We start from the raw sequence: 12,776 nt of genomic DNA, 5'->3' as shown, positions 1-12,776 counted from the left end.
GCGGACAGCCCGGCCTTCTGCGCGCCGTGGGCCTGGGAGGACCCCAGCGACAGCCCCAGCGCAGGGCCCGGTGGACGCGGCCGCGGTGGTGGCGGGCGTTGTGACTGACGGCGGCGGTTGTCTCCCGAACAAACTCGGCTGGCCACCCTCGCCGCCCTGGCTGACACTCGTGCGGCCGGCGCCATGTCTGTGAGCGAGATCTTCGTGGAGCTGCAGGGCTTTTTGGCTGCCGAGCAGGACATCCGAGAGGCGAGCCCCCTCTCTCCCCATCCCCTTTCCCTCTCCTTGCCTAGCTGGGCCGCGACGCCCGGCCCTCCTCCGTCGCTCAGATTCGAGCGGTGGGGAAGTCTCCGGGGGTGGGTTGCTCCCGTCTTGTTTTGGCTCAGGGCACTTCCCTCCCCCGGCCCCCGATTCTGCTGCCAGGTCCTGGTTCCCTGTGTTCGGGGCTCGGTTCCTTGGCATCACCTACCTTATTTGGGTGTCAGTTTTCCTCCTTTTTAGCGTATGATTATGTCGAAGCCTCAGTTAGCGCTTGGGACTCAGACGACACGTGTTTGTTGTGTTTGTTTATTGGTGTCTTAAAAGCACGTGTGCCCTTCTCTTTAAAACTCTCCTATGGTTTCTCATTCCACGTAGGATAAAAATCCAGACTACTGTGGCTCACAGGTCTCTCTTTCCAGTCTCATTTTACGCCTTCTTCCGTTGTGTGTTATGCTCAGTTTACCTCCCTTTTATTCCTCTAGTTCCCCAAATAGCTTCCTGCCTCAGGACTTTTGCACGTACTGCTTACTTTTCCCGGAATGCACTATTTTCCCAGTTTTTTCCTGGTTATCTCGTGTTCACCTCCTTGATGTCAAAATGTAAATAATTTTTTACCCTGTTATGTTAACTTCTAGTAGTGCGTTACCGTTAAAAAAAATTGTGTGATGGTTATTTTTTAAACGCCTCCCCCGTTAGACTCTAAAGGAAGGAAGGGACTGCCTGCTTGGTTCCTCAGTAGTTACACAGTGCCTAAAAATGTGCTCAGTGAATATTTGTAAAATGAATGAATGAAAAATACCCGATCCTTGTATTGCGTTTCATTCTTCTCTTGTTGGTTTACGTGTGGGTGCCTCATCTCCTTTAGTGTTGCAGTGGGATATTTTGGGTGAGTGGGTGGCAATTAGCCTTTGAAGTCTATATCAGGAATCTAAGGCTTTTTAGTGACTTCCTGAAGGTCTCACAGAGGAAGTAAGTGGAAAAGTCAGAATTCAAATCTGGATATTTTGTGCACCATTCATGTCCTTGTAAAGGTTGCTAGTGTTTTGAATCTACGTGAAGGTGTCATAGATCAAATATGCTATTTAGTATATTTGGTTTGAGGCTATGATAATATAATGATTATGTTGGATTTATTTGATATTTTCATCTTTAATTCTTTCTAGGAAATCCGAAAAGTTGTACAGAGTTTAGAACAAACAGCTCGAGAGATTTTAACGCTACTGCAAGGGGTCCATCAGGGTGCTGGGTTTCAGGACAGTAAGTTCTTTGTTTTGATTTTGAAGGTTTTTATCCAATTTATTGATCTCTCATTTAAAGAGTTAATTTACATCCAGAAGACATATCAAATCTGTATTATTTACTCTGGAAAATGTCTCTCATGCTTTATGGTGAGTAAAAATTGGTGAAGTGGGTGAGTTGATCATTTTACAGGTTTCCAGAATTCTGTGTATTTTGATATTCTAGTTTCACGTAGGTGGAAATAGGAATGTTTTCTCCTGTGATAGAGTTATACTGATGATAATTGTGGTAGTTTCATAGCTGTCTTGTGTATCTAGCAACTTTTATCTGGCTCTTTTTCTTAAACCCAGTCTTTCAGTCATTGAAAATAATTTAATATGCATTTGTAGATAATGAAATGGCCAGTGTAAAATGTTGTCAATGTGTTTACAGTCAGCTCTTCTTTGGGTATCAAGTACGAGAAGTTTAGACATGGAACCTCCATTGTAAGATGTAGTCAGCACAACTGAGAGACCTGAAATATAGTTTCAGAAAGATAATGATATAATGATGTAATTAACAGGTGTCAGGGGCAAGTCATTTTTCTAGGTGATACAGAGTTGGTCAGCCTGATTGAGAATAATTATAAAGCTGCCTTTTGACCAAATATGGGAGAAGCAGTCCAATTTTAGGCATCCTTTGGGGACTGACTAGGAAAGGCAGCTTAAAGATGAGGTTATTTATGATAGTTTACCAGTATGTTACCCAACATATTCCCTTTTAGCAATTTTTTGTTTGTTTATTTTTTAGTAGGGAAGCTAGATATGAAATTTTGAGAGCCAGATTGAAAGCAGAGCTGCATACCCTACATTTGGTCATGAGATTTTAAAAAAATTTCCAGGTAGACTACGTAGATTGTTAAGCAAGAAGTGTATTTGAAATCTGCTCAGTTTGTCATTATTATGTTTGATTATCTTTTTGTGATCAGTTCCAAAGAGGTGTTTGAAAGCTCGAGAACATTTTGGTACAGTAAAAACACATCTGACGTCTTTGAAGACCAAGTTTCCTGCTGAACAGTATTACAGGTTTGTAAGACAACTAACATCTTTTATAACGTTAAGTAAAAAAAGGCAAGAGAAAAATTATATGTACTAAAATGATTGCTTCGGTAAAAATCCCTCTACTTAGGAGAAGCAACAGAAAGGAAAAGGAACTGTTAATAGTGGTGGTATTTTAATGGTGACAAAATTGTTGATTTTATTTTTTTCTCCCTTTTACTTTCAAAATTTTCTTAAGGAACATGTATAATTTTTGCAATGAAAAGGTAATTAAAAAGAAAATATGTATTGTGTGAAGGTCAAAATAGAGAATTTCTTTTTAGTATATTCAAGTTACTTGTGAAGTTGGATGAACCCTATCTTTGCTGTTAAGGTTATGGGATTAAGTGGCAGTGTATGTGTGTGTGTATAAATATACTGAATATCAAATTTCACTGCCAAGTGACATATGTGGGTAATATGCCATATCTCCTTGAATGTACAACACTATTAATTTTAAGATACAATGTTATTTTTCATACCACTAGGGAAAAAATTTGTTGTTAATCATAATTGTGAAATGTAGATTGTACAATACATCATGATATCATAGATGTTAAACTGGGAAAAACTGAGTGTTGATGAAATATAGTAAATAGGAACCTAAACTTTTCTACTTATGCTTGCTTTCTCACTAGAGAAGATGTTCTTTTAAGACACGTTATAGGCAAGGAATAGTTAGGACATGTATGTGGGGAGTGGATAGTATAACCTCACAAGATTCTTTAAAGGTAGGGGCCCGCAAACTCCTGTGGCCTTTTATATTTTATATAAATATATTTATATTTTAAAGAGTTGTTAAGAAAAAAAAAACAAATAAGAGTATGTGACAGAGACTGAAAGTGACCCACAAAGCCTCAGTCACAGAAAAGGTTTGCTGACCCCTGCTGTAAGGTAATAACTGACGCTTAGAGAAGTAGGACAATAGAACTGGCAGGGTCTTTAGAGACCATGGTGTTTGGAGTTCACACACAGGCTGCCCTCTGGCTGATTTGGACCTCAGAATGTTTTGTTTGGCCTGGGTTTTGTTGAAAGATGGTTTTGAATTTGTTGCCACATTTGAAAATCAGGAGGCATAGCATAAATATCTAGGGGTTGTAAAATTTCTATTTCTTTTTCAGGCTCCTAGCTTGGTTTAACTGCAGTATCCCAAGGTTTTAAGTTCACCTGTTTAGTGACTGCAAATGGTAGTTATTTCCTATGTGTGTGAATCAGGAGTTTCTTGATACCCTGCACTCAGTTCGGAGAATAACACAGTCAGGTGCTGAGGCTGATGTACAGCTGTGGCTCTCATCAATCTTCATTCGCCCACATTTATTTTTCTCAGAGCAGTGTTATTGTATTTACTGATTAAACTTCTAAAGCACAGTTGCTCTTGTCCATAGCCTTTGGTTGTAAAGTTTTGCATTCATCAAAATTGGACCATGCTTCTCATTCATTAAAATTATAGTAAGTAATTGTTATAAATTTGGACTGGCAAATCCAGTCCAGTGTACTTACGCTGAATCCATCTCATATACTTAAATGTCACATTGCTCTTACACGTTTTATAAGTTTTATTTGAAAATGGCCCCACTCCTCACGTGTCTGGCCATGGCTGCCCCCGTTCTGTCTTTCTGACGCTGGTGCCTCACGCTCGCTGCAGGTTTCACGAGCACTGGAGATTTGTGCTACAGCGCCTGGTCTTCTTGGCAGCCTTTGTCGTGTACTTGGAGTCGGAGACCCTGGTGACTCGAGAGGCGGTCACGGAGATCCTTGGCAGTGAGTGTCCGCAGGCGTGTCTACCTGCAGGGCCAGCTGAGGTTTTGGGGGGGGGGGACTTTCTATTTATGGAAACAAATGAGAGCTAAATGGAAAACGGGTTACTTGGAAACAGAAAAACTAAAAATATGTAGTGGCTTGCTCTTTGTACTTGGGCGTTCCTTTGAGTTTTTAAAAACGTCAAGCCTACAGAAAAGTTGAAAGAACAGTGCAGTGAACCCCTGTGTACCCCTCACTTAGATCCTCTACTTGTTCACATTTTGGCCCATCTGCTTAGTCTCTTACTGTGTGTGCCTTGGGGACACGTGTGAACCGTTTGAAAGCCGGGTGTAGAGACCATGACTTGTCATTTCAGTGCTTCAGCATGCACTTCTAAAAACAAAGGTATTCTCAGACATAACATATATTCTTGGTGGTATTATTATTATTATTATTTTTGGTTGAAAATTTATTTATTATTTTTGGCTGCGTTGGGTCTTCATTGCTGCACGTGGGCTTTCTCTAGTTGCGGCGAGCGGGGGCTACTCTTTATTGTGGTGCGCAGGCTTCTCATTGCGGTGGTTTCTCTTGTTGCGGAGCACGGGGTCTAGGCGCGGGGGCTCAGTAGTTGCGGCGCATGGGCTTAGTTGCTCCGCGGCATGGGGGATCTTCCTGGACCAGGGCTCGAACCCATGTCCCCTGCATTGGCAGGCAGATTCTTAGCCACTGTGACACCAGGGAAGCCCTTTGGTGGTATTATATTTTGAAAGAAGAATGGAAGGAAAAATTGAATTCTGCTTGAGAGCATGAAAAGTCCACAGTGCCAAGGATATGTCCACATTCAAAAGATAGTTTTGAAGGACTTGTTCCTTTTTCACTTTGAGAGAAATTACACGTGTGTGCATGTGTGTGTGTCTGTAGTTTAAAAAATTTTTAGGTGTAAGTTGTATTTCCATCACGACCTTGTCTTTGTTATATTTTCTAGTTGAGCCAGATCGGGAGAAGGGATTTCACCTGGATGTAGAAGATTATCTCTCAGGAGTTCTCATTCTTGCTAGTGAACTGGTAAGAAGCTTAGTGATTTGTCATTTGCTCTTTTGATTTTTCCACTGCATTGTCAGTTTTTTAAAATGGGTACAAAAATTCAGAAGCCTCGTTCTTTTCTAAGCCACCTGTCGGTCACAGGGTAGTCATTGACTGTGTACTGTGTGTGTTAGGTTTTGCTGGGATAGCGGTTCAGATGATGAGGTGGCTGTGCACACTTAACTATTGTGTGCATTTTTAGAAGATGAGAATACCTCCTTTCAAAGTAGTGGTGAGGCATATATTCCTGGTGACTGCATTAATTCATATAATTGTCTGGGGGAACAATTTACCTATATAACTGTATAAATTATTCTTGCCTTTATCTCCTTCATCTCCTGAGAAATTATCCTATAAAAGTAATTCAAAAGAAGAGAAAAAGCTGTTATAAAGGTGTTCACTATAACCTATTCATATTTATGAAAAGTTGGAGGCCAAAGAAACTCCAACAAAAGGCCAAAGATTTCTTAAGTTATTAAGTAAGTTAGTAAGATCAAGCAGTTGTCAAAACTGGAATTATGAGGGGCAGTATGGAGACGTGTTGCGGCACACGGGCCTCGTGGCCGCGGCCAGGAGGAGGAGCCCTGCTGTGACATCCCTGCTTCTCTGTCCCGCAGTCGAGACTGTCGGTCAACAGCGTGACCGCTGGAGACTACTCCCGGCCCCTACACATCTCCACCTTCATCAACGAGCTGGATTCCGGCTTCCGCCTCCTCAACCTCAAAAACGACTCCCTGCGGAAGCGCTACGACGGCCTGAAGTATGACGTGAAGAAAGTGGAGGAGGTGGTCTACGACCTCTCCATCCGTGGCTTCAACAAGGAGACGGCGGCGGCCTGTGTGGAGAAGTAGGGGCTCTCCGCGCGCCCCGCTGACCCCAGCCTGGCGCCTCTCACGGTCGTTAGGATGCCCATCGCTAAACACCGCGCTTCATTTTCTTAACCGGTTGTGTGGTGTATCAGAGTTGAAACACTTTTTTTGGGGGTGAAAGAATAGCCTTTACAAGGACAGAGTTTTCTTTGTCGTTTCAGTGAATTTGCTCTGTAACTCAGTGTATTTCAGTTCTGTCAAAAAGTGTAAATGCCAACCTCTTGGTAAAGTTCTTTTCTTGCTTACTCTGATGCTGTCGATGTACTGATGGAGAGCTTTCCTGTCTTGTTTGTGATTCTTCCAGGAGTGACCCTTGATGTTTTCTATATCCAAATTAGCCATCCATACCCAGGTATGCCCTGGATACCGTATAAAAATAGTTAACTCAAAAGGATGGTTGCCAAGCGAAGGACAAGTTATTTTATATTTTCCTTCCTCATTTTAAACCTTCTGAGTAAATCAGATGTTGAATTTTTTTGCAAGGGAAGTATAGCCCCAGGGTTCTCTCTCACTGCCATCAAAATATCAAAGATTAAACTGCAAAGTCAAGTTCAGCAGATTATTTGGGGACATTTTTGTATTAAGGATTGAGTAACATCATCTGGCTCTGCTTACCAGGTGGGGAGTAGGGGTAGTGTTTTAAAACACCTCTGTGTTCTGATGTTGCCTTAACATTCTGCTGTTGCAGCAGGTAAACATTGCGTCCACACACATCTTGAACTAACATTTCATATGATGTACTTCTGAGCTATGAAACTTTTTACCTAATAGCCAGGTAGACTGCTAGGTCTGGGAGTGTAAAGCCACTCAGCGGAGTTAATTCTCAACACTCTGACTGGTGATGTTCTGACTGAAGAATGCTGTGCTTTGTCTGGAAGTAAGAGAAAACCTTGAATTAAAAAACAAACAAAAAAATGAGCTGATTTGGTCATGTTTTTTCGAGTAAGCAATTCTCTCAGGTTGTTGATTATTCCAACAGTCAGGTTTTACAGTTTTGGGCAAGTCACATGTATCTCATTGGCACCGCCCCCCTCCTAATTTTCAGGTAGTACTTGCCATGTAATTTTGCTGTTGAGATATTATTAAAATGGTGACTTAATCCACAGCATCTTGGAGCTCACTGAAGGGAAGGTGCCAGTGTGTCCAGAATAATAGGAAGTATTTAGAATTGTCACCCTCTCATGCCTAATACGGGTTTGGGCTTCCTGTTTGTACAGTAGGATATTTGGCATGGCCATCAGAGCTGTTATCAGGCTGAGTTAAGGACTGATCAAATTTTCCATCATGAGGATAGAAGTAGAAATGAGACATAAATTGCTATGCATAGTTGCATTTTAGAACAATTTTCTTGACAGCTCTTTCTGCAGAAGAATTTGGAAAGAAAGATGTTATAGAGTCTTAAAGTGCCTAGGATGGTCACCTCAAATGTGCAGTAATAGCACTGCCTGGACTGAGCATAAAAGGCTTTGAATTCCATGATCAGACATATGCAGTAAGTTTGATCATAGCTTTCTTTGCCTCTTTAAGTATCAATTCTGCTTGAGAACAGTAAAGTTCTCGGCAGAAGTTGTGGATTTCACTTTTCACAAATAACGTTTTAAGTGGAGGAGCACATTCTGGTTTTATACTCCGTTCGGGGATGTACAAGTGTCACGTGTATGATTATTCTGTTGTGTGTGTTGCCGGCTTGTTGTAAAGCAATAAAAACAGTTTCTTTCTTTTCTTTTTTTTTTTTGGTCTTTTTGTCACTTAGTGTGCCGCCATGAGAACTCTTCTACATGGGCAGTAAGTTCTGAATGGTTTTTGGGGCTGAAGAAGACTGGGGTGATGAGCCCACACTGCTGTGTGGTAGAGTAGCCAAAAGACAGCAGCCACTGAGCTGTGTACTGTAAAGTGTAGGTAATGTTGCTGTGCTCTCCCCTGGTTGGGAAATAACTGGTATTTTAACCGAAGATGTTGAGAAGCCTTGGCTCTGGTTCCGGGACACCAAGATTGCGTTTTCCAACTTTAGAAAATCAAGCAGGTTAGAGAAAATAGAGATGAGTTAGTGGATGCTTTCTTTATAGATATATTTATGAGGAGAAGATGAGAGCCCCATAAATGCTAGAAAGGATTTGCCCTGTCTTAAACTTGAACAATGAGTGATGCTTAAGAGAATTTAATAAAGAACAAAAGCTCCTTTGGCTGTGTTCTGAGACCTTGACTTGAGCAAATGGGATTTGGATATGCAGGCTGCTCCTGCCATCGTTTCATGATTGTGCGCTCAGAAGTTGTAGCTTTCTTCTTTCGTGGTCTAGACCGAACTGTCTGTCCCAGGTAGCACATCACTGTCATGCCTCACACCAGAATAAGATTCTGCCTGAGCCTGAAACAGTTTCTTTTCTTAGTCGCTGTAATAAGCATTAAACAAATAAAAACAAACTGTCCCCCTTCCCCCCATACAATAACATTTAAGGGAGGTGAAACTGACTGGGATGGTTGGCTGAATGAGGAAGGCGTGAAGGAGACGGAGGCATCCGGCCTAACTGTCAGGTTTCTGGTCTGGAAGCCTCCAGGAGGCTCAGGTGCCGCTAGCCAACGTGAGGCTCGTAGGGGGAAACGCGTGGTTCGAGGCGGCTGGGCAGACAGTGTGCTTGCTTTTGGACGTGTGGGACTGATGGTGCTTGCGGAGCAGCTGGCTGAGGTGCCCAGCAGGACTTCGGGTGTGAGGGAAATGGGGAGTCCTCGAGAGAGAGCTTCGGGTGGTGTTAGCGTATGTGTGGTAGATGAATCGGGAGAGCGGGTGGGATCTCCCTGGAGGGCGTGTGGATTGAGAAGCCTCTGGGCTGAGGACAGAGCCCTGGTTACCAGCAGGGGAGAGGGAGGGAGTGGAGCCACGAGGAGTGGTCAGAGAGGCTGACAGAACAGGGAGAGTGCCTCGGCACAGAAGCCAGGGGAATGAAGGGTCTTTGGAAGGTTTGTTTATTTATTTTTAGAATTTATTTTATTTATTTTTGGCTGCATCGGGTCTTAGTTGCAGCACGCAGGCGCTTTGTTGAGGCGTGCAGGATCTTTTGTTGTGGAGCGTGAGCTTTTCTCTAGTTGTGGCGTGAGGGTTTTTCTCTCTCTAGTTGTGGCGCTCAGGGTCCGGGGCACGTGGGCTCTGTAGTTTGCGGCACGCAGGCTCTCTACTTGAGGCGGGCAAGCTCAACAGTTGTGGTGCACGGGCTTAGTTGCCCTGCGGCATGTGGGATGTTAGTTCCCTGACCAGGGCTTGAGCCCATGTCCCCTGCATTGGAAGTCGGATTCTTTACCATTGGACCACCAGGGAAGTCCCAGGAAGGTTTTTTTAGGTGAGAGATTTAAAATGTACAATTTCAGGGCTTCCCTGGTGGCACAGAGGTTAAGAATCCGCCTGCCAATGCAGGGGACATGGGTTCGAGCCCTGGTCCGGGAAGATCCCACATGCCGCACAGCAACTAAGCCCATGTGCCACAACTACTGAGCCTGCGCTCTAGAGCCCACGAGCCACAACAAGAGAAGCCACTGCAATGAGAAGCCCACACACTGCACCAAAGAGTTGCCCCCACTCGCCACAATTAGAGAAAGCCCACGCGCAGCAATGAAGACCCAATGCAGCCAAAAATAAATAAATTAAAAAAGAAAACACTATAAAATGTACAGTTTCACAGCCTGAGAGCCTTGTGACTTTGTCAGGCGAGGCTGGGTGACGCAAAACGACATAGAGCAGGTTTATTTCCCGCTCATCCTCCCCGACCATTTCAGGTCCCCCACCCCATGTTGGCGTCACGTAGCTGACAGTGCAGCCGCAGCTGGGCCGCTTATTAGTTCCTCCGGGAGAGTCTTGTACAGACACACGCTCTGGTTTGGAAGTGACACGTCACTTCCTCTCAACGTGCGTTGGTTAGAACTGGATGTGTGGCCCTGCTCACACCGAGGGAGCCAGGAAGTGAAATCCCACCTTGTAGGATGAGAGAGGATGGAGAGTCAGACAAACTAAATGATGAAAATCGTGGGCACTGTCGAGTTCCTCCTGTTCGATGATTAATAGTATTTCTGGTCACAGATGAATTTCAGTGGGCTTGGAAGGGAGAAGAGACATCCCAGGGCCCCTCGCCTGGTAGATGAGAAGAGGGGTGGGTCATCTGTAGTCGTACCCTCTGTTGTTGAAGGTTGTTTCCTGTTTAAAGAGATTCCTCTGGTGTGTGTGCATTTGTGGTCGGGTGTGTGTGTTTGAAGTCGACGTGCAATGAGCTGTTACATGTTCCAAGCACCGCGCTAAACGTTTTCTCCAGATCTTCTCATGTCATCCTCAGAACAATCTTACGAGGTAGCTACCATAGTTTTTCCCATTTTGGGCCTGGAGAATGGGCTCGCAGCGGGCAGTGCCCTGAGTTCACAGCTAGGAAGCGGAGGAGCTGCTGGGATTCAGACACGGTTATTCTGCCTGTCTATCCACAGACACCATTCCTCTCCTGATGGCATCACCCACTCCATAGCCTGACAAGGCAAAAATCACATCCACAAGTGGTTGTGAACACAGTGTGTGTATAGGTTTGGGTTAGGTGCAACTTGTATTGAAAATCAGCACAGTACGTGGGAGACTTGGTCTTGCCCTCAAGATTAGGGTCAAGTTGCAGGGGCGAGGGTGGTGAGAAAATATATAAACAAGTAAGGTTAGTTACTCTGCTAATATTTGAGCGCCTACTATAATTAAAAAAAAACTTTAACAGATTTATTGAAATACATTTTACATATAAAGTGGACTCATATCAAGTGTACAGTTCAGTGATTTGATTTACCAGGTAGTGCAAAAACCACCATAAACCCATTTGAGAACGTTTTTATCTCCCCAGAAGATCCCTGTTCCCACTCCCAGCCCCAGGCAACCACTAGTCTACTTTCCTTCTCTATAAATTTGCCTTTTCTGGATACTTCACACAAATGGGATGATACAGTATATGGTCCCTTGTGTCTTTTCACTTAGCATAATACTTTTAGGGCTCCTTCACGTTAGTAGCTTGTTCCTTTTTATTCCTGCATAATAGTCCATTGTATGGATATTCCACGTCTTATCCATTCATCAGATGATGAAGATTTAAGTTTCTACTTTTTGGCTCTTAGGAACATTCTTGCGCAAGTCTGTGTGTGAGTAGAGTGGGTATTTCCATTTCTTTTGGATAGATACCTAGAAGTCTATGGTAAAAATGGTAATTTTATGTGTAGCTTTTTAAGGAACTGCCAGTATGTTCTCCCATCAGCCATCTATGAGGATTCCCTACTCCGAGCTAAAATTCAAGATGTTAGGGACTTCCCTGGCGATCCAGTCGTTAAGACTGCACTTCCAATGCAGGGGATCCCTGGTCAGGGAACTAAGATCCCACATGCTGTGCTGCGTGGCCTGAGGGGGGAAAATATTCAAGATGATAATAGATAAGATGTCATAATAATAGTACTTAATTGCTAAATAACTTGTGAATGATTGCTGTGGGAATTTAGGAGGCATAATTGAACTGATTCATGAAAGAGATAGGATTTAGGTAAGCCTGGAACTAGAGAAGGTCATTGTTGGGTGGGCAGAATAATTGAAACCAAAGCAGAAATGTATCAGCCATTTAATGGGGGTGGGGATGTCACCGTTTGAATGGAGGGGACGGTCTGGCAAGGTTGGATTGTTAGACTTGGAAAAACCTGAACTGGGACTCTGAATGGGGCATTGGAGGACGTTAGGGTTTTTTGAAGAGAGGGAGCGGCTTTGGGGTCAGCCAGCCATAGTTTTGAATCCTGGCTGTGTCATGTTACCAGTGGGGGGAGACTGAAGGCAGGGAGACCTGTGAGAGGCTCTTGCTGTCTTTGAGGTTATAAGGGTCAGTCAGCTTGGGTAGCTGATGACGAGCATGATGGGGTAAGATGCACGTGAAGTACCCTGCGGAGAAAGAATTGAGTACAGTTGCTCACTGATTGGAGTTGGGGGCAGAGGGCTGAATGTTTCTGTCTCCCCCCAGATTCGTATATTGAAGGCTAATCCCTGATTGAATGGTATTTGGAGGTGGGGCTGTGGGAGGTGATTAGGTCCTGAGGGTGGAGTTCTCATGAATGGGGAAGGAATAAAACCGTGAAAATAAGTAGAATCCTCGGACAAAGTTGGGCTTGTTAGTTACGTCCTTTGTCATCTTTTCCCTTATTTACCCTGTCCCTTACATCAGTTACTATGATCGTCTGGTGTCATTTAATATGAATTAATATTTACCCATAGCCATCTGCTCTGGCTAGAGGCCTGCGTTCCTCCATTTCAGCTGTGTGTTTTGGTGACAGAACGCTGGCCTCGCAGTCTAGATGTGCCAGCTGGACCTGCCAGCCAGCTCCGGCCAGAGGTCAGGAAAGAGTCGCCTTCAGCCTCCTCTGCGGCGTCCCTGTGGTCAGACCTTCCAGTGATGAACGTTTTGCTCACCCTGACCTTGAAGTGAAGCCAGAGTTTTTTCATTCCCATATTTTGGGAAATACAAAG

At 43.9% G+C, this 12,776-nt stretch overlaps 1 protein-coding gene across 2 annotated transcripts; it reads left to right on the top strand.

The window, feature by feature from the left end:
* The first annotated feature begins 39 nt into the window (after positions 1 to 39).
* TSN (translin) lies at positions 40 to 7,995 on the top strand. 2 transcript variants are annotated; one of them, XM_004276508.4, is made up of 6 exons: positions 40 to 249; positions 1,425 to 1,518; positions 2,468 to 2,564; positions 4,222 to 4,337; positions 5,302 to 5,381; positions 6,017 to 7,995. In XM_004276508.4, the coding sequence occupies exons 1-6, from the start codon at positions 184 to 186 to the stop codon at positions 6,248 to 6,250; spliced, it is 687 nt and encodes a 228-aa protein (XP_004276556.1). In that variant the 5' UTR covers positions 40 to 183; the 3' UTR covers positions 6,251 to 7,995. The 2 variants fall into 2 exon arrangements, with proteins under 2 accessions (XP_004276556.1, XP_012390920.1); XM_012535466.3 differs by lacking the exon at positions 5,302 to 5,381 and having other exon boundaries at positions 65 to 249.
* Positions 7,996 to 12,776: the final 4,781 nt, after the last annotated feature.

Source organism: Orcinus orca, chromosome 7 (genome assembly GCF_937001465.1).
Source record: "Orcinus orca chromosome 7, mOrcOrc1.1, whole genome shotgun sequence".
In the NCBI taxonomy this organism is placed as follows: Eukaryota; Metazoa; Chordata; class Mammalia; order Artiodactyla; family Delphinidae; genus Orcinus; species Orcinus orca.
Note: the sequence above shows the minus strand (reverse complement) of the source record. Positions and strands in the feature narration are given on the sequence as shown.

What these genes read in the sequence shown, in the direction of transcription:
- TSN (XM_004276508.4), top strand. Translation starts at nt 184, where the DNA reads ATGTCTGTGAGCGAGATCTTCGTGGAGCTGCAGGGCTTTTTGGCTGCC. An exon ending in GGTCACGGAGATCCTTGGCA is followed by an intron (nt 4,338 to 5,301) that starts GTGAGTGTCCGC and finishes TATATTTTCTAG; the next exon opens with TTGAGCCAGATCGGGAGAAG. An exon ending in TCATTCTTGCTAGTGAACTG is followed by an intron (nt 5,382 to 6,016) that starts GTAAGAAGCTTA and finishes TCTGTCCCGCAG; the next exon opens with TCGAGACTGTCGGTCAACAG.